At 34.8% G+C, this 27,390-nt stretch overlaps 1 protein-coding gene across 1 annotated transcript in view; it reads left to right on the top strand.

Annotated features, from left to right (window-relative positions):
- EXOC4 (exocyst complex component 4) overlaps positions 1-27,390 on the top strand; it is an 816,673-nt gene that overhangs the window by 69,930 nt on the left and 719,353 nt on the right. Inside the window, exons 4-5 of the mRNA XM_081287653.1 lie at positions 3,325-3,509; positions 14,028-14,137. Of these exons, the coding sequence (XP_081143779.1) occupies positions 3,325-3,509; positions 14,028-14,137 (295 nt within the window). The remainder of the gene's footprint in view (positions 1-3,324; positions 3,510-14,027; positions 14,138-27,390) is intronic.

Below are 27,390 nucleotides of genomic sequence, written 5' to 3' on the forward strand. Positions count from 1 at the left end.
AGCTCCACCATTGAGCTACATCCCAAGCCCCTTATCCTGTTGAGTTCATTTTGTTGCCTAGTTGAATACAAATTCATCTTGTTCAATTTCTATTGATGTTTCATCAGTGTCATTTTAAAAGTGCTCTGTAGTCATCGAATTGGAAAAACCCAATATTGTGGTTTGGATCTTGAATGTTTCCCAAAAAGCCTGTATGTTGAAGACTTGGTTGCAAGTCTGTGGTGCTTTTTGGAGGGAGGTGGTAGAACCTTTAAAAGTTGAAACCTTGTAGAAGGAAATTAGGTCATTGTGGACATGACTTGAATGGGATTTTGGGACTCTGACCCTTTCCTTTGTTTCACTTTCCAGCCCCCTATGCTACATGTTCCTGCCATGTTCCTCAGGCCACCCCAGGATCAAATCAACAGGACCAAATGCCATAGACTTAAACCTCTAAAACTATGATCCAGAATAAAATCTTCCTCTTTATAAGTTGTTTATTTCAGGAGTTTTTCCCCAGTTATGAAAAACTGACTATCCCAGTGAAGTAACTTACGACTATTTTTCATATACTTAAAAACTACAGCCTCAGTTATGCACATTTCTAAAAATAGAAGGTTACTTAATTATTTTTCTTTTAGTAAATCCCAAATACTCAGAAATACTTAGTCAATACTTGGAAACCAGACTCTGTAGTACAACAGAACACTCTGTAGTACAACAGAACACTCTGTAGTACAACAGAACACTCTGTAGTACAACAGTACACTCACACTGGTGAGTGACAGGATGGTCTCTTAGGCTGAGTGCTGCCTCACCACGTTTTCCTTCATGTGTAACTTTGTGGTGCAGGCTACTGAAAACCACACTAAAAAATGCTAAGTTCTAAAATTGATGTTCTAGAGATCAAATGTTGCATTGATAAACTATTTCTTCAAAATGGCTTGATACCACTAATAAGATCCGGGAGGGGCAAATGATGACTTTGCCTAGTTCCCAGAATTTTAGCTCTACAAATAGATTTTTAATAAGTGAAGGTCAGAAAATAAAGCACTGTAGTTTCTAATAGGAATAAGAGACTATTCTTAATTCTCTTTTGTGGTGAGGTTTCCAAACTTTGAAGTTCTAAGATCCCCCTTGATTACATATGTTAATTGTGTTTTGGGTCAAGGAACCATTCAGAAAGTTTGTCCTATAAATGATTGGTGGTTCAATGAAGGAAAGAACCCTTGCTGAAAATGCTGTTGAAACATCAGGTAAATCCTCTCTGAGATTCTCTACAGAATAAATAGGTGTTGCTAAAAATAATTTCTGTGACACTGTGTGCCAGGCACTGCATTAATTGTTTCACCTGAATTTTTTTGTAAAAAAAAAAACTGATTAGATTGTTTTGAAAGTTGATTTTGTCATGTTGTTTTGTATTTGGAGTGTGAGCTGTTTGGGTTAAAAATCTTCATGCAAATTTCTACAAATAAATCAAGTGTGGATGTGCAGTGGGTGGTTTTTAAGCTTAAACATCTCAGCTGGATTTAATTACCTTAAGGGATAAGGCTACATGATGGGCCAGTGGTTTACCAAATTATTTTTCATTTTTTGGATCTTGATGTCACTGAAGGTTAATGCATCCTCTTTTCTTCATTGGAGACCTAAGTTAAAATCCATTTTAGGGCATCAGTGTAAATGAACTTGTTGTTTTTCCTCCTTGGAGATACTTTGGTCATTTTGTGAGGCTGCCTTTCCATTTGGAATTGCTGGCAGCTTGCACACGGCCCAGGGGCTCTTGTAGCAGGGGCAGTTGCAAGTCAGCGTGAAAATGAACTGGCAGGGCTTCAGAGGGCAGAGCTGGCCCAGGGCTTGTCACTCTTCCATTCCTTGATTCTTTCTTGCTTAACTTAAGCAAACTTATTTACTACTGACATTTGATTATAGCACATCACAAAACAAGTGATGTGTTTGTGGGAAAGCCATTGGATTTTTTTTTTCATTAACCGTTTCAGAATGGTTTATATTTGGCAGCTTTGCAGTTTTCTGTATTCACTGTCTGCAAACTCTAAGATGACTCCTTAAACTACTGTACATCTGTGATCAACCTTTTTGATCATCAGTATGTTTTGGGGCTTTCATTGTTTATTGCTTTTGTATGAGTGTTTGATTTGGGAGGCATGTTTGTATTTATAATTATGTTGAGTGGTTCCCCGTGAAGTGGGTAATGGGTAGTTGGTCCTTATTTCCTCTACCTATTAGAGTATGAAGAAGTAGAATCTAAGCAGGGAATAGTCACAGATCTTAGTCCTTCAGGGCGCTGGTGTGCTCTTCCCGCTCCAAGCCCAGCTTGCCGTCATGTCATTTCTTTTCGAGTCTTCTTTTTAACATTCTTTATGTCTCCCTCATCATCCTTTTTTTTTTTCCTCTTGAGGAATAGTACCGAAAGTATATTTTTCACTTTATTTTTTCTTCTTTTAAAATATAAAAAAATATTTATATATACATGGACACACATTATTTATATACATGAATAAATGGGATCATATCATATGTGCTTTTTTCCCTTTGTAGTTATTGTTTTGAGTTTCAGAGTCAGTTGCTTTTTGTTCTCAGAATTCTTTACCTTCTCCATTTATTTAGGCATTTCTACACCAGTTTGATTAACCCCATCATTTTTATCTTTAAAATCTCCCAATCCACTTTACACCAGGAATATCGTCCTCTCTATAGTTTATCTTCTATTACCATCTAAATTACATTTATTCTCTCAAACTGGATCAGGATAAGGAGAGTCAATGATTTGCTATTTCCCACTTGTAGCATTTGTGTAAAAAAAAAAAAAAAGTGCTTCCTTCTGTGTGTGTATGTGGGGAGTGAGACTGATCTGTGTAGATATACATGTAACTTAGTTAGCCAAGCTCTGACTCATGAGCACCATGAGAATAGTATGCTTTTATTTGGTCTTAATCTTCAAAGGCTAAATTTGATTAAAAACTGATTTAAATAGTTATCATTTGGAATTCTTGTGAGAATATGAACAATATAATCATTTAATTGGGGAGGTCACTTCTGTGTGTCTTTCAGTAAGTGATATGTGTGGAATTAAATAGTACATATAGCGTAGAGCTTTACATGCCTTCATGTTTATCTTGGTCAAGAATTTTCTTTATTTACCTTAGATGATCAGTCCTTTAAGAGCAGGACTAGACATCTACCTGATGCTCAGCCATGTTTGATGTATGCTCACAAGGCTTTCTGAACTGCCTTTTCATAGTACCTTAAAAATAGTCTTTCTTACTTATTGTATTGCTGATTATTATTTAATTGTCCATTATTGGCTCTCCTTTTGTGTCTTTTCAGGTATCAGCAGTAGAGTCTTTGGAGGGTCCCCTGCTTCAGGTAGAAGGACTGAGTGACCTCAGGCTGGAGCTTCACAGCAAGAAGATGAACCTCCATTTGGTTCTCATAGACGAACTGCACAGGCACCTGTACATCAAGTCCACCAGCCGAGTTGTGCAGCGAAACAAGGAAAAAGGGAAAATGAGGTGGGTTAAAGTGCCTCTTTGTCATAGTGTCTTGTGGCAATTATCAGAAGAAATATTCTTTGTTTTCAGAATATTCTAGTTTGTTTTATTTTTCCTTTAATGTACTGTCTCTAAGACTTGAAGATGGTTTTGTAGTAGTTAGTCCTTGTTCTGAGAGGTGGGCATCAAAGTTTGTTGATTCATTCATTGTACACTTATTGTGGACCTCTTTCATAAGAATACCTAAGAAACATTTCCTGTGGGCCTCTTGTATACTGGATGAGAGACACTCTTTTATATCTCAAAAGGGAATGAAAAACTCTTTGTTTTTTAAATTTGGCAGTAAAGTCATCCAAGTTAAGAAATATAGATATATGCACTAAAGTTATAAGATTTATTGTTACTTAGGGTTATGTTTAGCTTTAGGCATTCTTCCTTGTGGAATTGTTTAGAAGAGGTTCAGAAAGAACACTTTCCTTTTACTCCTTGGCTGGTTGTAGTGTAGCTCTGTGTTTAAGGGTATGGGTGAGCTTAAGAAATCCGTTGCTTTAGTATAGACCAGATAGGGAGTAAGCCTAGATCTTAAGATGGTAAAACGTTTGGATTATTAACATATGACAGCTATGCAAGTGCATGTCCTTTCAAAATTCTTTTAAATAGCCATAAAATCTTTTCAGAGGGGATTTTAGTACCATATTCTGAAATAGATATGCTTTTGCTTTTTCATCCATGTATACCAGAAGAACGCTGCATGCTGGCACTGAAGTCTTTCAAGTCCTATCCTTTTTGAACAAAAAGTGCTAACTTTGTGTGTGAAGCTTTAGTTTAGCCAGAGATCCTGAAGAGAAAGAGAAATTTGTACCTTTTCAGCAGATAGACATAATATAAACTTTTGCCAGGCACATTCCATTCCAGGTAGGAATGTGTACCGGAGACAGAACTTCAAGACAAGATCTGAATAGGGTTAACTCTGAGTTACCCATTCCGCAGAGAGTAGTGCATATGCGGGAGTGGGAATGCTAAGTGTCTGGTGGTAAATAGTAGGTCTGAATGGATTTCTTCCCATTCCAAGAAAAAAACCATAAAACAAAATTACCATGAGTCTTGTCAGTTTCTATGCCATATAGGAAAATAAGTATTATGTTGAGATATCAGAGGAAGAACATTTATTTTAAAAAAGAATTTATAAAGCAAACAAGAAAAAATTTGGGAAACAGAAGCTCAAGTTTTCTCAAAAGAAACTTGATGTAGTAGATTAGATGATTGTTTGAAATAACCTCTTTTCCTCTTTCACTTCAGTGGGAGAAGTACATTTGTTCCCCTCTAGTTTTGGGCTTTTATTTTTGTGAGTCATTAGGACGTGTAACACAGACAGAGGCTGCAAATACTCTTGTGCTGGTAAATGGGGAGTACGCCCTCTCGTGCCTCCTTCATTCCCTGTTGGCTTTTTCCCCCCCAGAGGAGGAAGAGAGACCCACAGAACCAACTCAAGACCAGCAGACCTCCCCAGTGTGGATCAGCTAGCATCAGAATATATGCTTATTGTTGACATCATGGGGCGTTTGTGGTTGTAGGCAGCAAGTGTATCGCTTCTATGAAACAATAACAGGGAACAGCGAGAGTGGAACAGGGAGAGATGCTAAGAGAACTACAGTGTGAGTTAAATGTGAGAAAAACAAAAGCGAAGAAATTTAAGTCTTAAAATGTTAGACGAATCAGCGATGTGGAGGAAAAACTTTCCTCCTCATGAAGAAGAAAAAGACAAGGTGATAAAAGAAAGATGATGGAATAAATGATGGAAAACAGTGATCAATCCAATGATTTTATGTGAGGATTACACTAAAATGATAGTGCTGTGGACTGTATTATGAACCACACCCCCTAAAATTCACACATTGAAATCCAAATCCCTGGAACCTTAGACTATATTTGGAGATAAAGTTTTTCAAGAGGTAACTAAGTTAAAAACAGGTTATTATAGTAGTTGCTAACTCATTAGATTGTTGTGCTTGTAAAAAGAAGGAATTTGGACAAGGAGAGATACAGTGAGAAGACAGTAGAGGAGAAGACACACATCTACACGCAAAAGAGTAAGAGGAAATCAACTCTGCCCACATCTCGACTTCAGATTTCTGGCCTTCAGAACTACAAAAAAATATATTCCTATTGTTGACACTCAGTCTGTGGTACTTTGTTATGACAACCTGAGCAAATCAGTGCAGAGATACTCAGAAGCAATAATTGGAATATAAATTAAAAAGCCTGCTTTAGCAGGAAGAAAAAGAGAGACCTTGCTCTGCAAATCAAAAGGATTCAAGGTAAAATTAAAACAAAATGAAAAAATCCTTAAATGTGACTTGGAAATTTTTTCGTTACAAACAAATTCTATAGGCACTAGGAAGAATAATTCCTTTTACTGCTCTGATAGAGACAGTTATCTGCCTAACCAGTATCCATTCTCCCCTTTGCTTTTGATGGCAATCCTGTTTGTTCCTGGTGGCCAGGGACCTAGCTTACAGGCTTTATTTTCTATTTTTCTATATAGCTAGAGCTGATTAGTGGGTCTTCTGCTTGCAAACTGTTGAATGAGAACTCATGGGAAAAATTTTCAAAGATGCCAACTAAATTGGCATGCTTACTGTTTTAAACCTTCACGTGCCTTTATCTCTTTCTTATCTGTGACATTCGTCGGTGCCATGAAGTTATTTTAGACATGAGATGTCCTCAAGAATAGAAGGCCACATCCTAAACTCTGATGATGTCCAACCTCTTTTAGAGCCTTGGATGGGCTGCCTCTTTTGTATGAGAGGAAAGAATCCTTTGGTTTACTCAGATCACTATTATTTGGGTAATTATTATGTTTTGCCTGCCCTCCCTTCCTAGCTCCCTTCCTCCTCCCTTCCTTCTTTCCTTCCTTCCCTCGTTCATTCGTCTTTCTATACTGGGTATTGATTGATTTCAGGGGTACTCTACCACTGAGCTAGGTAGAGTACCTTTTTATTTTTTGAGACAGATTCTCGAAAGTAGTCGTAGTTGGCTTTGAACTTGTGATCTTCCTGTCTCAGTCTCCTGAAAGCTGGGATTACCTGCATGTGCTACTGTGCCCAGCTATGACTTCCATTTTATATTGTAAACTCTAGTTTTGATACACAAAAAGGAGTAAAAGTCAGGCTCACCAGAATTTGCTGATCAGTAAATGTGAGACAACAGTGGAGTCAAGTCTATAGTATAATATGCACCGATGACCAAAGATTTCTAGGCCCAGCCAAGTGGCTATGGGTATGCATAAGTAGCTGAGAGTTCTCATATATGAATTGGTAGACAAGAAATAAATTGCTAGTGTTTTTTTCCCCCTAGAAAACTACTTACAGATAAACTCTGGCATAACTCAAAATTATCACAGCTTGAAAACAATACAGTTATAGATAGCTTGAAACAACTTTTGAAGAACATACACCATTTAATATGTAAATTTGTATATGAGTAACTAATAAATGTGTGTTTACAAACAGAGAACTACTGTTGAAAAAGAAGGTCTGTGTAGTCAGGGAATACTTCCCTAATAATAAGCAGGATTTATATCCCCACACTGAGTTAGTAGACAGTGGGAAATTTGAAGAGGCAGAAAATAAAAAGGAAAATTGAATTTTTGCTAAAGATGAGTCAGAGTTGGTTTGTTTTAGACTTTAACTATTAGAGAAAATACATTTAATTTTGTTTTTATGACTATTGATATGTATGTTTAGAGATTTCTGTATTGTTTAATAATTATTAGGGAAGACAGAATCAAATAAAACATACTTGGTATTTCAGAGGATGATGTGTTAGCTAAGATTCTTGATTGTAAACAGTAGAAATCTATCCTGAGAACTAAAACAGCTATGGAGTTAACTGGGAAGTTATCAGATATTTCACAGAATTTGTGAGCATTCTATATAATCATGTTCTCAAACCTACTAGGAAGGAACCAAGGCAAACAAAGCAGTTGAGCACACAGTCTTAGACCACATGAAGGGCCCATGAGGGTTGCTACCACTGCTGGTACTGTGCTTACCATGGCTGGATTTTAAACACTCCTGTCAATGATCTTTAAATGTCTTGATTCTCTCCTTCATCTCCAATGTCCGAGTCTTGGGTAGAACCGTCTAGTTTGCTGAGCATCCTGGGCCCTATCTTGCCTCCTTTAGTTTCCATAGTAGGAAGTAGGTCCATCTCTTTGCTTTGACTCCATGGGGATTCTGTCCAAATAAAAAGATTGTTTACATGCTTAGTTTCCTAAAACAAATAAAATCCAATAACAAATTTCTACAGCAGGAGAAAACAAAGGAAAGCATATGAAGGCATCTACATATAAAGAACAGAGATTTTTGAGTAGGAAATAGATAAGTAGACACAAAAGAAGACTCATGCCTACATGAAAAAAATAATAAACATCATATTTGGAGGAAATAAAACAAATGGTGAGACTGTCCTTGTTCTTAACTCATAAAGGTGTCAGTTGCAGTTAAATCCAGTTGAGGTTTTTGAAACTGTCACATGAAACCTGAAGTTCACATGATTTGCTTTAAAAAAGTTGAGAAGGGAAGTTGTGATGGAGGCTTTTCTTATGTGATATCAAAATATATTGTAAAGCTATTTTAGTCAAAATAATACAGGCATGCAGATAGAAAACCAGATTGCTGGGATAAAATAGAATTCAGAAACCAATCCCAGGATTCATGACACTTTAGTATTTTACTGTGTGTGGGTGAGTCGTAGTGGTGATGGGTGTTTAGTAAAGAGTTGAGCCAACTGGCCAGTGATTTGAAGAAAATAAATTTAGATACCTATGTTTTTTACATACAAAAAAATCTAGCTAGATTTAATAATCACATGATAAAACTTCATTAACATTAAAATACAAGAACTAAGTGTAGAGGATGCTTTCCTAAGAATGTCAGAAAATGTAAAGAACAACATGAAATAATATAAATATTGAAAATCTGAAAAGGTGTCTATAGCAAGATGGAGCCAAAAGATAAATCACAGACTCTGCGAAAAATATTTATATTATATAAAGCTTTAGTAACTAAAATACTAAAATAGTTTTCAGAATAATAGTAAAAAGGGCAAAAGGTAATTCATAGATTTAAATGCAAATAGGTAATAAACATGGGAAGATTGTTCAATATCATGAGAAATACAGATTGAAGAAATCAAATGCAGTTTTTTAATCAACAGATAATCAAAGTTAAAGACGCCCACAACATACTTTGTTGGCAGGATGGGAAGAAATAGTTTTTTCTTGGCCAAGATGCCTTTTTAAGAATAAAAATTTGCATATTCTTTGAGTATGAGAGTCCATTTCTAGGAATGGAAGTACAAAATACTACTAGTTCATAAAAATGTCTATAATAGGATGTTTAGTGCAACATTATAGGTAAGAACAACAACAACAAATCCCCACATGACTGTAATGTTCATGAAGTGGAATATGGTTCAGTGCATTATACATCCATTCCATGTAATGCTGGACCTTCAAATGGGAAAATCTCTATGTGCTGATCTGGTAAGATTTCTGAAATATGTTGGCCCCCCAAAACAAGTTGAAAACAATATATATTATATGAACATATCGTGTAAGAATTGAGTAGATATTTAAATATGTATCACTTATATTTATATAGACGTAAATACTTGTATGTGTATAGAAAATGCCTTGAAGGATAATACCAAAGCTCTCATCAGAGTTACCTATGAGAAATAGAATTGGGAGGTGAGGAATAGGAAAGGACTTCCCTGTGTGTACTATGAGCATGTATTACTTGTAAGATACTACATTTATCAGTGATTTTAGAGATTTTTTTTTAATGAAATGGAAAAATGTTTAGATTGTACTGTTGAAGGGAAAAACTAGAATTCGGAACTGTATGCAAGATGATAAAAAAAAAATGCTGAAAACATCAAATGTGCCTTTTCTGGGGTATGTGTGTATGAAGAGACTTCTCTTTTTTTGGTACCAGGGATTGAACTCAGGCACACTTAACCACTGAGTCACATCCCCAGCCCCCGACCCCCCCCCCCTTTTTTTGTATTTTATTTAGACACAAGATTTCACTGAGTTGCTTAGCGCATCGCTGTTGCTGAGGTTGGCTTTGAACTTGAGGCCCTTCTGCCTCAGCTTCCTGGGCTGCTGGGATTACAGGCATGTACCACTGTGCCAGTGTCTTTCTTAAACTTTTTTAAAAAAATTTATTCCTTTTAGATACATGTGACATTAGAGTATATTTGGACATATTTTTACAAACATGGAGTATATCTTATTCTATTTGAAATTCCAGTTTTGTGGTGGATAGACTTTTTTTTTTTGTAAAACATTTTGAAAGGTATTACATCAAAATGAAGTTAATGGCTTATTTTTATGTTTTCATATTTTCAAAAAAACACCTTTATAACCACATAAAATAATTAAAAAGTCAATTTTTTCATTTATTGCATGCCTCCTGGGTTAGCACTTGGCTTGCTCTTGCTTCTTTGGACATCTTCAGACATCTCCTAGCTTATGGAGCAGAACGGTTCAAACGCATGGGTTTGATGTCTGCATTTGTCTCTGAAATGTGTTGAGATTGTTGTGGATCCCATCATGCTATTTGATCCCTGTTTCATCTTTTATTTTTTTCTGTTTACATGTCATTTTCTTTTCGTTTTTTTTCCCCCTCTTTGTTTGCTTGCTTTATATATTTATTTATTTATTTGATCTTGGGGGCTTAACCCAAGGTTGTTGACCATTGACCTATATTCCCAGCCCTGTTTTTCACTTTTTATTTAAATGAGACAGGGTTTCATTAAGTTGCAGAGGCTGGCCTGGAACTTGGGATTCTCCTGCCTCAAACTTCCAAGGTACTGGGATTACAGGTGTGCACCGCTGCACCTGGCTGCTTTGATTTTTAATGTTTTCATTTCACTGTATTTTCTGTTACCACATCTTTGTCCTTGGTCTGCCATTTGAAACTATGACTCTTTTTTACTTTTATGTCTTCTAAATTACTCATTGTTCTTTCTGTATGTTCAACCAGTTCACAGAACTATATAGACTTACTGTGCCAGTCATTCCTGTTTCATGGTTCACTTAAACATTTACTAAACGCATAGTATCAAATGACAGATATTTCTCATCTCAGTGTGACTTAACAAACTTTTATGTGCATTTGCTCTTTGATAGGTACTGTGCCAACTGTCTGGTTATAGAGGTCATAACTAGAGTTATAGCTTACAGTTCAGCTTACCTGTGTCAGTCTTTGGTTTGATATTAAGATCAGGCAGATGAGTTGAAACTATAAATTTTGGACATAGTTGGACCATTGATTACTAAGCAAAGGAATAGAAATATGTTCTAATTAAAAAGCAAATATTCAGTAAGCCTAGTACTTCTCACCCTTCTTTAAAAACAAACAAACAAACAAACAAACAAGAACAGTTTTCATGGATTTAATTCTGAGATCAAACACATTTAGAAGTAGATCCTAATTAGCTGGGATGGTTGATTAATGACCAGAAATTTCCTGGGGTTATGGGGGCAGTAGTTGTTGTTTATTTTTGGTTTGGCTTCATTTGTTTTATAGTTTTCCTGTCCTCCACCATGTTGTTATTGAATTGCAAAACACATGCAATCCCAATATACAATTGGTGATTTTGCAAGACTCTCTTATGCTAGGAGGGATTTAGTGTATATCAGCTATTGTTTTCAATTCAGTCATGAATGATTCTGAATGGATTTAAAATAAAAAAGTTGTTATATGTATTTAAAAAGAAAAATATCAATATCTCTCATAATAAAGTGGTTCATATTAATTACAAACTTCAAAAAAATATTTTTTATCTGTTTTTATTTTCCAAAATACATTGAGGGATTCAAAACCCTTTGAAGTAATTAACAGTTTTTCACCTTTATCTCTGATATGGTGAGAAGAGGCCTTCTTTTCTCTTCTTAAACGAAAACTAAGGTCCATACACATTAAATGTGATATTCCATAATAACACCTACCTGTCTGCTAAACTTTATGTCTGTAGTTACTAATGAGTGGGTGTATCCTTTTTTTCTCTGGAACTTTTGAAAGCAAGTCCTTCCATAAAAGTACAAGAAAAAAAACCAAAAATCATTTCCAGAGTTACTTGCCTTTGGGTTAGTGTTCACAAAGGAGAAAATTGAGGCCTAAGGGAAATTTTTAGAGAGAGAAAGAGATGAGTCTATGAAAATAGTTCTGCGGTAAATTGACTTTCTACAAGTTTATTGATGGAGTTTGAGAGCCCTCTGGCTCTGATTATAAAGTTTGGAGGTTATGTTTTTCAGAGTTGAAATGCAAGCCATTTATCACCCTATATTTAACTGAAATATATTTTTAGGTTAAAACTGAGAAAATAATGTAGGTTTTAATTTAAGATGAATCGTGTGCTCTGTGTTCTTAGAAGTATGTACTGTTACAGATTCTCATGTATATATACATGTCAGTGTGCACATACATATTTACTAACTATACTTATTTATTATTAGATTTGACAGGTAGTATTATAGCTATACATCTACCTGGATTTTCCAGCTAATTGATACTTTCTCCTCCTTTAAAAATCACTTGGTTATTTAAGTATTTATGAAATACATAATTTTCCTGTCATTGTAAATTTGAAATTGACTTTTTATTAATCACTCACTAGCATTATTATAAACCTCAGTAGACTCTGAGTCCATGGGCTAGGGTGCTAGGGAAATATGGACAGCTAGTTTTCTAATTATGAGAAAAAGACAGATAAAAAGTGATAAGGTAGATAAAAATAAAACAATGAGAATGCAAAAGTAATATAAAAGATGGAAGAAGGATAAACCTTTGATCTAACTGATTTTATAAATAAACTTTTATTACAAAATATTGTGTTTTTTGAAGACTTGGAGTTTTTAAAGATCGTTGAGGCAATTAGGAGCTTATGGTTTTATGTTGGTGGAAAAGTCATCGGAACTATGCTGGTTCAATTCCTCCTAATATAGCTTTTATATCTTATACTTTCAACTTCACATTAGCCTGTGAGTGAACTATTAGAATTTTGCAGTTTGGTGTAGCTCATATCCTAGTCACACTTGCATCTTTAGCACAGAGCACAGTGGTGAACACTATCAGATGCTCAGTAATTGTTTGGGTAATGATTTCCCTTCTTTTCTGGGTAAGTGAAAAGGGAAAAGTTAATGACTGTCATAGTCATCCTCAAGGCTTAGAACAATGGCTCATGCATTATTAAGACTCAATGAAAACAGTGATACCTTAACTGATAATTTTACTCTTTAACAAAGCTTATTTTTCAAATTTTTCTGAAGGAACCGTTTTTTTAAAGTAAGCTCAAAATGCTCACATGCCTAGGTATGGCGTGTAGCACAATAGTAAAGTGCTTGCCTAGCGTGGGTTCTATTCCCAGAACCACTAAATGAATGAATGAATGAATAACCAAAATACTCACACAACTAGCACCTTGGTTCCAAAAGAGTGTGGGAAGGAGATGGGGACACATGACCATGGGGTGGTTGCAAGTGTAGTTCACAATTGCTCACATCTCTCAATCCATCCTTCTTGGAGATACCCTTCTGATGGAGATGGTCTTTTCCTTTCTCCCCCTGTGCCTATTGTCCTTTTATGACCTACTTTGACAATCAATCCAAGGGTAGCCATTACTACTGATGGTGTTTTTTTGGAATGGGAAAGAAGTGAGAACTATGACTTTGACTCTATACCCTTGGAACTGATGTTAGAGCAGCTCTTCTGTGGTACTGTTGTGTGGCTAGATCATTTAGTTTCTTGAGGGCAGGGCCCAGGTTTCATTTGCATTAGCATTGCCTACTTTCTTATAGGTAACAGGTGCTCATAAATTTAACAACATAGCTTGAAAATTGAAGTGTTCTTTATGATCTTTGTATCATTTAAGATCAGTTTTTTTTAAGACACTGTAGTTTATTATTAACAGGAGGGACTAGGCTTTAAAAGAAGATTTTTTAAAAAAGCTAATCAAATACTAAATCAGCCTGTTTGAGAGTCTTTAAATCAGCTTTATTTTAGTGATTCCCAACTTGTTGAAATTTATGGCCTCTTTTAAAGAAAACTAAGAGTAGTTAACTTCTGAAAAAATATGTAAAAATCTGACTTGAATAATACAAATTTAAATGAAGTTTCTGTACTAGTAAACCTTCATTTAGATATCATGTCATGATGTCATTTGAACTTTTCTTTCTAAGGTATTCTTTAATATAAAGGAAAATACTGCAATAGCTTGGCACAATTTCATTATAAGGTAGTCATCCAGATGGTCCAAATATCATTTAAATACTTTGAGTCTTTAGACTACATTTTTATGCTCCTGGCTGTGTCAGTCACCTCTTTATTGGAAATATGCTTGTGAGATGTTTGAAATCACAGTGTGAAGAGGGCTTGTAACAAAAAGGAAAGTGATAAGGGCCAGGCTCCTAGTAGGACTTAAGTTGGTTTTAGCGAAAATGGTAACTACTGTTCATTTTCCCCAAAGCTCCCATGTGAAAGATGCTTCTCCTGGTCCTCTGATCGATGTTACAAACCTCCCTACTCCACGCAAATTCCTTGATGCTACTCAATACTCTACTCCTGGAAGCTCAAGTGGTAAGTTTTCATTTTTCAGCCACAAAATGTTTTAGTATGCCTACTGAGTATCTGTGTGGTCTGAGGTAAGTGCTTTGGTACCTGTAATGAGCCCTTTGTGACCCTCACAGGAAATAAGACAGAAAACCATCATTTATTGATTTCTCTATGTTGAACCGACCTTGCATCCTTGGGATGAAGTACACTTGATCATGATGCACTATCTTTTTTTTTTTTAATTGATTTTATTAGTTTTTAAAATACACGATGACAGTGGAATGCATTACAATCCTTATTACACATATAGAGCACAATTTTCGTATCTCTCTATATAAAGTATATTCACGTCAATTTATGCCATTATACATGTTCTTTTTTTGCATTACAATTCTTAATACACACGTATACCACAATTTTTTATATCTCTGTTTGTATATAAGGTATGTTAACACCAATTCAAGTCTTCATACATGTACTTTGTATAATGATGACCATCATATTTCCACCATCCTTGCTAATTCCCTTTCCCCTCCCTTTCACCCCTCTTTCCTATTTAGAATTAATCTAATCCTCCCTGCTCTCCCTCCATATCCCACTATGAGTCACCACCCCCTTCATATCAGAGAAAACATTTGGCAGCACTATCTTTTTAATGTGTATTTTTTTAAAAAAATTTTGTAGTTGTAAATAGACAGACAGCATGCCTTTGTTTTGTTTATTTTTATGTGTTCTGAGGATCGAACCCAGTGCCTCACATGTGCTAGACAAGTGCTCTACCACTGAGCCACAGCCCCAGCTCCTTAATGTGGTTTTTTTTTTTTTGTATGAGATTTGCCACTATGTTTTTAAGAGTTTTTGTATCTATGTTTATCAAGGATATTGGTCTGAATTTTTCTTTCCTTGAGGTATCTTTGTCTGGTTTTGGTATCAGGGTGAAACTAGCTTCTTAGAATGAATTTGGAAGCATTTCCTCCTTTTCTATTTCATGGAATAATTTAAGGAGGAATGGTGTTAGTTCTTCTTTAAAGAACTGGTAGAACTTGGCTAAGAATCCATCCAGCCCTGGGCTTTTCTTTGTTGGTAGGCTTTTGAGGACATCTTCAGTTCATTACTTGAAATTAATCTGTTCAAATTTTCTATATTCTCCTGGTTCAATTTGGGTAGGTTGTATGTCTCTAGGAATTTGCTGATGTCTTAAAGATTTTCTAGTATATTAGAGTTTAAATTTTCAAATTAGCGTCTGATTATCCTTTGTATTTCTTTGGGGTTGGAGGTCTCTCTTTGATTCTGGATATAAATATTTAGTTGGGTTTTCTGTAGTGGCTCAAACTTGCCCCTTCAGCAAAGGGCTAGGCTAAGCTAGAATCAGAGTTTTGGGGCCTCTACAAAGAGTTTCTCTGCTATTGCAGTTTTGGATTGTGGAAGAGAGATTGGGTGTGTTGTGTGATGCTTTGCAAGTGCCTTCGTTTGGCACCTAGAGTCCTCCATGTCTTTTTAAAAATAGTAATGTCTGTTACTGGCTTTTCAGATAAAAATTAGTTGTAATAGTTCTTATTAGATCCATAGTTCTGTAGAGCTTGAAATAATGTAAAACTAGAAAAGAGAAAAAATAATTTGTAATCGACCAATACATTTTGTGTAGCTAATTGAAAGTATTTCTTTTGAGAGCTTAACAATATTTTATTCCTGTGGCATATTTCATTGTCCTTTAAAATACCATTTAATTAAATCATTTTAGGGTTATTTAGGCTTGGAATTTTGAAGTTTATTACTTTTACTGTAGAAAAGTATAGGAATTATTCTGTAGTAGATTTTTCTTCTGCCAGTTTTCTTACGATTTTTAAAATATCCCAAACACTGATTTTTATTATAATGCTTTAAAAGAGAACACAAATCTTTTCGTTGAGTTAGGAATGTCTTATTTATTTTTTTCCTCCTTTTGATGTAGTTTTATTTTTCACTGAATTTTTGATTCTCTCCTGAGCTGTTACTGAGTGTAGAATTATGAAATAAAGATACATTTATACTTTTAATTTGTGTTTCACCTCTACCTTTTGTGGAAATTACCAATTGTTACATCTTGGCATTTTGAAAATGTGAATCTCACTGTCTAGTCTGATTTTATTACTGTATGCAAATGTTGCCCTGTAAATGGCCAAGTGAAATAAAAAATTTAATTGTTTATGAACAAACGAAAGTGTAGGCTTTGCAAATAAAAGTGCTTTATAAATATCAAATAAGCTGAATAATGACAATTATGGCAAATTCAAGTAGAAACTAATTTTGCCACGTCTGTTATTTTTAATATGACAGCTCTACTCTTTTTTAAAAAAAATTATTTATTTATTCCAATTAGTTATATATGACAGCACAACACATTTTGATTCATTGTACACAATTGCAGCACAACTTTTCATTTCTCTGGTTGTATACCATGTAGCATCACACCATATGTGCCATCACACATGGACCTAGAATAATGATGTCCATTTCATTCCACCATCTTTCCAATCTTTACTTTTTGATGGGCACGTTTTCTGTCAGATTCTGGAGTAAGCCTTTGTCACTTAGTGGAGTTCATGGTGATACTTGGACTTTGGCATTATTAGGAACAACTCTTGAAGCACTGCATGGTAGTGTATTGAAGCTGGGGCCATTATGGAGACTGCTTTTAGAGATATGTGCAATTTTTCTTTTAGACTGTTTTATTATTTACTTTTGACCCTTTTGGAGACTGTTGACCTCATGATTTTTTGGTGGGTGAATGAATAAGTAGTTAAAATGATGACTAAAATCTAATAGCAGATTAAGATGTCTTTGGTGTCTACTAAAAATGAAATGATATTTTAAGTGCTTTACATTTAGTCTTTCAACAATCTTCTGAAACGGCTATTATTAGGAGCCTCATTTTATAACTGAGAAAACTGAGGCCTAGGGAGGTTTATAATTAGCTTAAACATACATAGCTGACAAGTAGCAGAGCTATGATTTTAACTCAGGAACTAGGTTTCAGAGTAGACTCTTCTAAGTAGTTTGTTCTACTGAAAAGAAACCAGGCTCTGTATAGCAGTTTTCTAGTCACACAGATGTAGTGAGTTAAAACATAAAATTTCTGTTGGTCAGAAATCTAGCATGAGTCTTCTTGTGTTAAAATCAAATAGTTGGGCAGGGCTGTGTTCCTTTCCGGAGGGTCTAGGGGCAGTTTGTTTTCTTGCTCTTTCCAGCTACTGTAGGCTGCCATTAGCTTGGCTCCTGGCCCCCTTCCTTCAGGTTCAAAATCAGCAGTGGTTGTGGACATCTTTCTCACGCTGCATCTCTCTGACCTACTTTTTTGCTACCTCCTTTCTCTTCTAAGTATTTCTGGGATTAGATTGAGCACATGTGGGTAGTTCAGGTGAATTTCTCCAACTTAAGGTCTTTAACCTGTGAAGTACCCTTTGCCATGACCTGCTCAAAGGCTCTGGGGTTTAGGACATGAGTCTCCTTGGGGAACTGTTATTTGACTTAATCACACCCTATTCTGCTGATTTTCTGACTCAAGTTATTTTTACAAGTGAATGTGGGAAAACTTGACTTTCTTTAAATTATGTAATGAAATCTTTTCATGTAATTGAAGTTCTAGTCTTTGGAACTTTATCAATTAATTTGTATCACATTATTAAAGGGGATTGTATAAATGAGGAAGATGTAAATTTTGTAGATATTGCTTCAAATGTTACTGAGGACATTAAAAAATCAGTGGAGTGAAGAAGTTTTCTATAAATAAAGGGAAGAAATTTTGTCTTATTCTTAATCATGAACAATAAGTCCTAAGAGTCTGCTTGTGGAGTGCTCTGCAAGTCAGCCTAGAAAGTAACAGCCATTTTCAGCAGGGAGTTTAACATGGGCTCTTAAAGCTCCCCTCTCATCTTGTGAAACAGTGGGATTGAGCATGTAATCCATTAAAATTGACACTTTGATAGAAGAAGTTGCAATAGGAAATCCCTGGGTAAAACGGATTTCCCATTGGGGTGCCATAAATTAAAGTTGGAGGTGATTCCTGAGAACTTTCAGGTTATTATTAATTGAGAGTTTTGATTGCTTGTGAATGAGTCGTCTTTCAAATGTCTTATTTAAAGGTAGAGTTGCGAGTGACTTTTCTGTGAGATTTTCTGTCATAGTTTAAAAGTGATAGTTTGCAAGATATATTTTATCATCCACACAACAGTTTTGTGAAGTAGTCAGGGCAGGTACTGTTGTCAGTACTATTATTATTTTTATACTTATCTATTAATTTTAAGTATATGATCATATATTCAAGGTATAAAAATGATATAGAATTTTGTATGGGTATGCATCATCTAATTAAAAAATAAAGAAAATGAAAAGTCAAGGCATAGATTGGCAGAAGCAAATAACACATTAACAAAAAATGATTAACATCCTTTTTGTTTACCAACTACATGTTAGTGGAGAAAAGAAATGGCATAATAAAGACCTGGGCAGGTAATGGGCAATTAACAGAAAAGTTCATGCTCATGGAAAGGTTGGCATTGATTTGATGGAGATTAAATATCCAGAATATATAAAGAACATCTATAAACTAATAAAACAAGCAAAGAGAATAGATAAAATTATGAACGTGCATTTTGTTTTGTACGAAACCCCTACTAACTAATGTAAGAAAAATTGTGCATACTCTAACTATTCAGACATTATTTTAAAAATCATTTTATAGATATGGAAACTGATTCCCAGGGAGATTTGAGGGACTGGTCTGGGGTCAACTAAGATAGGTGTTGTTTGAGCCTGGCCTCATGCTTTTTCCACTTCAAATATGTAAAGAATGCATTTGAAAGACTTTCTCTTGTTGTTCTTATCAGTCACAGTATTTTGCAATTACAGGGAAACTATTGTTTAATTTATATGTAGTTATTCAGCCATCAGGTAGAAGTTTGGGAAAATGTGGAGAAAAGCCAATAATTGTAGTAAAAATGTTGGTTTAAGCTTTTGGACTCCCAGTATGTCCTTTCATTTGGCAAACTGCCTTTGGAACATTTTGACTGAGCAATTACTCCCAGGGTACACAGGCATTTCATTTGTGGCTTCTTTATTCATTTGATTCATGCTCCTGCTGGGATTGCTGTGATTATGACTGTAATGAAACTGGACTTCTTACTTCTTTTCTTTTTGGTACCAGCATAGGTTAAGAAATAAAACCTAAAGAGAACACAAATTAAATGTTTTTCCTTTTGCTGCTGTTTTCTTGATGTGCGTTTTATTTCATAACATCTTGTTTGAGACCTAATATTTAAGATTTTGAGGTCTGTTATTTAAAGAATTTTCTCTACATGCATTGGGAGCTATGTATCCTAATATGAGATGAATTCTCTTAGAACTCATATGTATAAAACAGTGAAAATCTTGATTCTACAAAATAATATGATGTCTTTCGAGTTTCTTCTGTCCTTACTTCAGGCCTCCCTTGGCATTTAAAATCAACTGGTCCTAAAGTGTTCTTGCATTTGTTAATTTTAACCACTATGTAATACTTCATTACATAATAGATCACAATCTATTCATTCCCCTATGCGTAGATAAAGTGTAAGTTGTTTCCAGTTTTGTTCTTATGAACCTTATAGCAATGGTTATTTGTATGCATATTTTGTAGGACAGTTTCCCAACCATGAATTTCTTGGAAATGGGTTATATATGTGTCTGAGTCAGAATCCCTATGCACGTGCTCTCTAGCCACATGCAGCCTCTTTCATTCACACACTTATGTAAGTGCTTTTATTTTCCATATGTTCCATGATTCTCAAAAAGTGGAGAAGCTCTACTGTTAGGGTGCACGTGTCTGTATGGACATATAGGAACGTTGTGTATTTTCAGCTCTGCTTGCCAAGTTATTTTTTTTATTATTATCATTTTATTTTTTAGGTGTAGATGGACACATCACAATGCCTTTATTTTTATGTGGTGCTGAGGATCGAACCCGGGTCCTGCCCATGCTAGGCGAGCACTCTACTGCTGAGCCACAATCCCAGCCCCTGCCAAGTTGTTTTTGTGAAAACATTATTTTTCAACTCGTATATAAGAACAAAATATACAATATTAGTGGAATACCATGTGATGTGAACATATATGCATACATCGTGTAATGTTTAATTCAGGCTAAATATATCTATTGCCTCAAGACATTTGTCATTCTTTGTGGTGAAAATCCTTTCTTCTAACCATATTTCTTTTTGAAGTGATGGTACCAATGCAGATGCCTCTGAGCAGTGCATGAGCTTTTATTTCACCACTTGTCCTTTCTGTTGGTTTTGTTAGACTTTAATTTTTGAAAATCTGACAAGACAAGCTGTGTGTGGCTTTTGAAATTTCAGCTTTGTTTATTTTAGTTTGCATTTCTCTGGTTTCCAGTGGTGTTAATCATCTTTCCATGTATATGGACCATTTTGGTCTCTTTTCTGAATTGTCTGTTTTTTTCCCTGGTTGTTATTGTGCAGTTTTCTCTATAAATAAATAAGAGAGTTAAGTGGATGCTTATCACTTTTCTGTAAATATCTTCCAGTATAGTTTTTTAAAAAATATATTTATTTTTCAGTTATAGTTGGATACAATACCTTTATTTTGTTTACTTATTTTTATGTGGTGCTGAGAATTGAACCCAGGGCCTTGCATGTGCTAGGTGAGCGTGCTACGGCTTAGCCACAACTCCAGCCCTGTAGTTGGTCTTCTTAAAAAATGTTTTTGTAGTTATAGATGGACAGGATGCCTTTATTTTATGTAGTGCTAAGGATCGAACCCAGTGCTTCACCTATACTAGGCAGGTGCTCTGCCACTGAGCTACAGCCCCAGCCTTGTGTAGTTGGTCTTATTTAATATTTTATTGTAGTTAATTTTACTTTATTATAGTTAGACTTGTCAGTATTTCTTTTATAATTTGTATTTCTTATGCCTTAAAAATCTTTTCCTACTTTGCTATCATAAAACATGTTTGTATGTGTTTTTAAAATGTTTTACAAATTTGCCTTTTAAACTTGACTCTCTTAAGCTATTTGGAGTTTATGTTTTATATACTTTTTCAGGAACTGAAATTTTGTTTTCTTATACATAGCCGGTTAATCCAGCATTTAGTGGTAGCTCATCCTTTCCCCCTTTAATAAAAATTTTTTCTTAAATGACTTTATTTTTGAATAGTTTTATAAACTGTCATAAAATTGCAAAGAGTAAGAACAATGAGCCCCATTGATTTTTAATGCCACTTCTATACTTTTCCCATAAACTATGGGTTTTTATAGTCTTGTGTTCCCCTGGACTATACTGTCCCTCTCCTAATACCACAACACTGTTCAAGTGTCTTTGGCTTTCTTGTTTATTTTGGTGCCTGGCAAGGAAGTGTTCCTATCTTGCTTGTTTTTAGAATCAGCTAAGCTATTCTTGGCCCTTTACTCTCTCATATACATTTTTTTTTTAAATTTTTTTTATTGATTATTTAAAGCATTACATAGCTCATGATATATCATCTTTCATACATTTGACTCAAATTGTGTTTTGAACTCCCATTTTCACCCCAAATACAGATTGCAGAATCACATCTGTTACATATTCACATTTTTACATAATGCCATATTAGTGACTGTTGTATTCTGCTACCTTTCCTATCCCCTACTATCCCCCCTCCCCTCCCCTCCCCTCCCATCTTCCCTCTCTACCTCCCCTGCTGTTGTTCAATTCTCTCCCCCTTTTTTTCCCTCCCCCTTGCCCCTCATGACCTCTTATAATTTTATGTATCATTGAAGGTCTCCTACCATTTCCATATGCTTTCCCTTCTCTCTCCGTTTCTCTCCCCCCATTTGTCTTTGTTTACTGTAGTCTTTTCCTCATGCTCTTCCTTCCTGTTCTGTTCTTAGTTGCTCTCTTTATATCAAAGCAGACATTTGGCATTTGTTTTTTAGGGCTTGGCTAGCTTCGCTTAGCATAATCTGCTCTAATGCCATCCATTTCCCTGCAAATTCTATGATTTTGTCATTTCTTAGTGCTGCATAATACTCCATTGTGTATAGATGCCACATTTTTTTTATCCATTCATCTATCGAGGGGCATCTAGGTTGGTTCCACAGTCTAGCTATTGTGAATTGTGCCGCTATAATCATTGATGCAGCCGTATCCCTATAGTGCGCTCTTTTAAGGTCCTCAGGGAATAGTCCGAGAAGTGCGATAGCTGGGTCAAATGGTGGATCCATTCCCAGCTTTCCCAGGAATCTCCATACTGCTTTCCAAATTGGCCTCACCATTTTGCAGCCCCACCAGCAGTGTACAAGTGTACCCTTTTCCCCACATCCCCGCCAATACTTATTGTTGTTTGACTTCATAATGGCTGCCAATCTTACTGGAGTGAGATGGTATCCTAGGGTGGTTTTTATTTGCTCTCATATACATTTTAGAAGTAGAATGTCAGGTTTTATTAAGAATTTGTGTCTTCTTATTGAGTATTCACATTCATGAACTTAAAATAACCTCATTGAATTACCATCAAATTGAATCACCACCAACTATTTACTTTGTCAAAAAGATGATGTTTTACTCACCTTTTATTAGATGTATTCCTGAGTTCTTTATAGTTTTTCTGGTTACTGTGATTCTTTTTAACTTTTTGTCTTTTGTTATATTTCTAGGAAGTTTGATTTTTCATGTTGACTTTGTACCTAGAAATTTTGCTGAATTATTTAAAAATTCTAATAGTATACTTGAAAAATATATTTGTGTATTTTCCTGGATTCATATGTAAATAATGATAGTGTCTTCTATTAGGAGTAGTTTTATCTGTTTTTCTTAAAAATTTAACTGATATTTTCCCCCTTTCCCTTTTTATATTTGATTATTAATATTTTTGAGTAGCTGGGAATGTACAATAATACTTTGATACAGGCAGTAGTGGGATTTTAATGGATATGCTTCTAAAATGTCACCATTAAATATGATATTTGCTTTTAGTTTTTGATGAACCATCTACCCTTTTGTGGAATGGGAAAGTATAGATTCTGTTTTTGTTCTTTTAGATTTTAACCTTGATGTTTCAGCACCTACTGTTCCACAGAGATATTTTAAAGTTATCAGCCATCTATTTTTATTATTTCAAATGCAGTGCATATTCAAAGCTACTGCTTGCCTGTAGCAGTAATAAGGTATTTGCCAAATTGTGATTTTCTTTTATAATAGAAAAATGTACTAATTAGAATTCTATCATGGGGAAGAAATGTCTCCTCTACATTTATTATTCATTATTTAAATCAGTACGAATTCATGGATACATATTTTGTGCTATGAATTCTAATTGATTACCATTAATTATTTACATTTTTACTGAAATTGCCCCAAATCTGACTGCTGGTAGGTAGCTACTTCAGGTTGGTGTCTAGGTCCTTCCGACATTTCCTTCATCATCTTTTGATCATTTACCTTCCAGTGCCATAAGACGTTTTAGACTCACATTGTACATTCCCTGTCCTAGCCTTAAAATCAAATCTCTCTAAGCAACTCTGATTCCTTCTATTGGAGAATGATATTTTGAAACCAAGTGTGTTTGAGTTGTATACATTTCTACTGCTATGCTGTTGCTGTAGTGCCTCTGACGGAGCTAGTGGGGAATATATAAATACATACACACACACACTTATACTTAAGTATGTAAATTTGTGTATAACACACACACACACACACACACACAAACACATACACAGAAACAAATACCTACATGCAGAGAAAGCATGAGTTCAACTCCAGTTTCTAATTAACCCACTGCAATTCTAGCACTCTTTCTTAACTTAATTCTAGGTTCTTTTCTCCAATAATGAGAAACCTAGGGCTGGGGATGTGGCTCAAGCGGTAGCGCGCTCGCCTCGCATGCGTGCGGCCCGGGTTCGATCCTCAGCACCACATACCAACAAAGATGTTGTGTCCGCCGAGGACTAAAAAATAAATATTAAAAATTCTCTCTCTCCTCTCTCACTCTCTCTTTAAAAAAAAAAAAAAAAAGAGAAACCTAGCCTTCATTTTTGTTTTATTTATTTCAGTAATCCTAGTATACACATAAAGTAAGTTAAGAATTGCTAACCCAGGAAAAATAATAACAGTGAAAAACAACTTTATTCTAATATTTGTGTACAGTTCTATGTGCGTGCTATAACGCTTTGGGTATGTTGTCAAAATTTGTCAAAAGCTACTTCGTAGGTTAGGTCTCGCTTCCCTAAACCACTTTGTGATTATTGACTTGCAAGTTATTTAGGCTTGTTTTTTCTGCTTTTTATTTCATTTGGGTTCATCTAGAACCTGGCTGATTTTAATATTTTATTTTGGGAGACATATGAGACATTATAATGTCCTAAGCATCACACATATACAAAAACTATTCAGATATGAGACATTATAATGTCCTAAGCATCACACATATACAAAAACTATTCAGATAAGCATCACTTCTTCATCCTTATCTTTTATCCATATCTAGTCTACTAAGCAATGATGCAATGAAAAAGTTCATTATGTGTTTTCATATTGTTGGAAGTGTATCATTAGACTTAAATTTCACAAGTTAAGCCAATATGTAGGTTTTTTTTAAGCTTTAAAAAATGGTTTTCTTGTGATAAAAAAGTCATTACATAAAATTTACCATCATGATCATTTCTTTTTTCTCCCCCTCCCTTTTTTTTGGTGGTACTGAGTATATAATCCTGGGGTGCTCTCCCATTGAGCAACATCCCCTTTTCTTTTTTACTTTGAGATGGGGTCTCACTCTATTACCAAAGTTGTCCTTGAACTTGCGATCCTCCTGCGTTAGCCTCCCAAGTAGCTGGGATCATAGGTGTGCCCCTCTGTGCCCTGCGCTATCATAACCATTTTTAAGAGTACAGTTCAGTAGTGTTAAATGCATTTACATTGTTGTGCAGCTAATCTCCAGAACGTTTTCATCTTGCAAAGTTGAAAATCTATGTTCATTAAACAACTCTTCCTTTCCTTCTATCCTGTACTCGTGACAACTAACATTGTACCTTCTGTTTCTATTATTTTGGCAACTCTCAATAACTGTTAAGTGGAATCATATATTATTTATCTTTTGTGAATAATTTCACTTATATATAGTTTTTAATATCTATTCATGTTGTAGCATGTACCAGAATTTTCTTTTCAAGGCTGTATTATATTCCATTTCATATATATACATTCTGTTTGTCTATTCATCTTTTGATGGACACTTGGATTGGTTCTACTTTTTGGCTAATGTAATAGTACTGGTTTGAACATGGGTGTCAAATATTTCCTTGAAATTTTGCTTTCGGTTCTTTTGAATACGCACTTAGAAGAAGAATTTTTGGGTCATATGGTAATTTTATTTTTAAGTTTTGAGGAACGACCATAATGTTTTTATTGCAACTATACCATGTTTACATCATTACCAACAGTGTACAAGGGTTCCATTTTCTCCACACTTCTCACTTTCTGTTTTGCTGTTATTTTGATAGTAGCCATCCTAATGACATTATGTTTGATGTGTTTTTGGTTTTTCTTTCCATAATGACTAGTGATGTCAAACATCTTTTCCTGTGCTTATGGCCATTCGGAGACATTGGAGAAATGTCTACTTACACCCTTTGCCTGTTTTTTCTTTTTTTAATTGGGGGGTTATTGTTTTTTTATTGTTGGGTTGTAGAAGTTCATTATTCTGAATATTATCTCCTATTTAGATTGACTTTCAATTATTTTCCCCATTTCATAGGTTGCCTTTTCACTCTGTTGATGGTATCTGTTGATGCACAGAAGTTTTAAATTTTGATGTAGCTCAGTTTGTCTGTTTTTTTCTTTTGTATTTTAGTGTCATATCCTGGAAATGTTTCTCAAATCCAATTTTCTGAGATTTTCTTTATATTTTTAAAAGAGTTTTATAGTTGGAGACCTTATGTTTAGGTATGTGTGATATAAAGTAAGGGTCCCCACCCAACTTTGCTTTTATTAGGTTTTGCCAAATTCTTCTCTAGAATAATGCTAGTTTGTATCCCCATTACTAAATGTGTGCCAATGCCTGTTCCCCCACAGTGTTGCCATACTTTAATACTGTTGCCATACTTCTAAATGTTTTCCTAATCCGATGGGTGCAATGATATCACGTTGTTGTTTAATTTGCATTTCTCAATGTTTAAAGTGTGTGTGTATTTATTTTTTTTTGTGTGTGAATTACCATTATGTCTATTTTTTATCTTTAAATCTTTAATATGCTGTATTTCTGTATTTCCAAATAGCGAACCAATTTGAATTCTTAGAATAAATCACTCTTGATTATGGTATATTATTCTCTCATTGTAGTATTTAATTGTTTGCTATTTTTTGGTTGCTAATTTTAAATTTTATTTTGTTATTTAATTTTTTGTGATTCCATGTGTGATATAACCTACCAAACTGAAAGCAAAGCAAAGGGTTTAGTCTCTATTACAAGCCCTGGGGGATAGAAAGGAGGCTGGTAAAAATGAAGAACTTTAGTTTGTCCTTTCCTTGTCTTTTGTGCTGTGATTCAAAAGAAGGAGGCATGTGACTATCTGTTGGACCTTCAGATCATCCCTGGGTCTTTAGATCTGTTCCCCATTATCTCTCCCTGCACTGATATGGTAGCTGTGGTCACCCTCTCCTATTCAGCCTGTATTATTGTTGTCACAGAGAGAGGGTGCTGACAGTACTTTTGATCTATGAAGCAGTCTAATAAATCAGTAACTTTCAAGAGTAAATGTTTGCAAATATTTTATTCAGGATTTTTGCACCACTGATGCTCAGGTGTGGTATCAGGTGAGGCATATTGTATGATTTAAACCTTAGTGGATATTTTCATATGAGTGAAATTGTGTAGTTTAACCTTACTAGGTTTTTATTTCAATACCATAATTAGATTCATGGAAGAAATTTGTAAGTTTGAAATTGTTTTTGGAATAATTTGTGGAGCTTTGGAACTATGTGGTATTTGAAGGTTTAGAAATTCCGCTATGAAACAATGTACTGATTTACATTTTAATTTTTTTCCTAAAATTTTGTCTGTATCTTCTTTACAAAATTTTTAAAGTATTTTATCCCAATGGGATCTTATTTACAATCTGTATTTTTCCTATGAAACTATTCATCTCATCTACTTTAAACATTTTATTTATGTATATGTCTACAGAATATTTTCTTCTGGTTTTTAAATTTATTTTCCTTTTTCTCCCACTTCCTATATTTTAAGTTTGTGTTATTCTTCCTTGTTTTCT

The sequence above is a fragment of the Spermophilus citellus genome (genome assembly GCF_964194105.1).
Source record: "Spermophilus citellus genome assembly, chromosome: 3".
Lineage (NCBI taxonomy): Eukaryota > Metazoa > Chordata > Mammalia > Rodentia > Sciuridae > Spermophilus > Spermophilus citellus.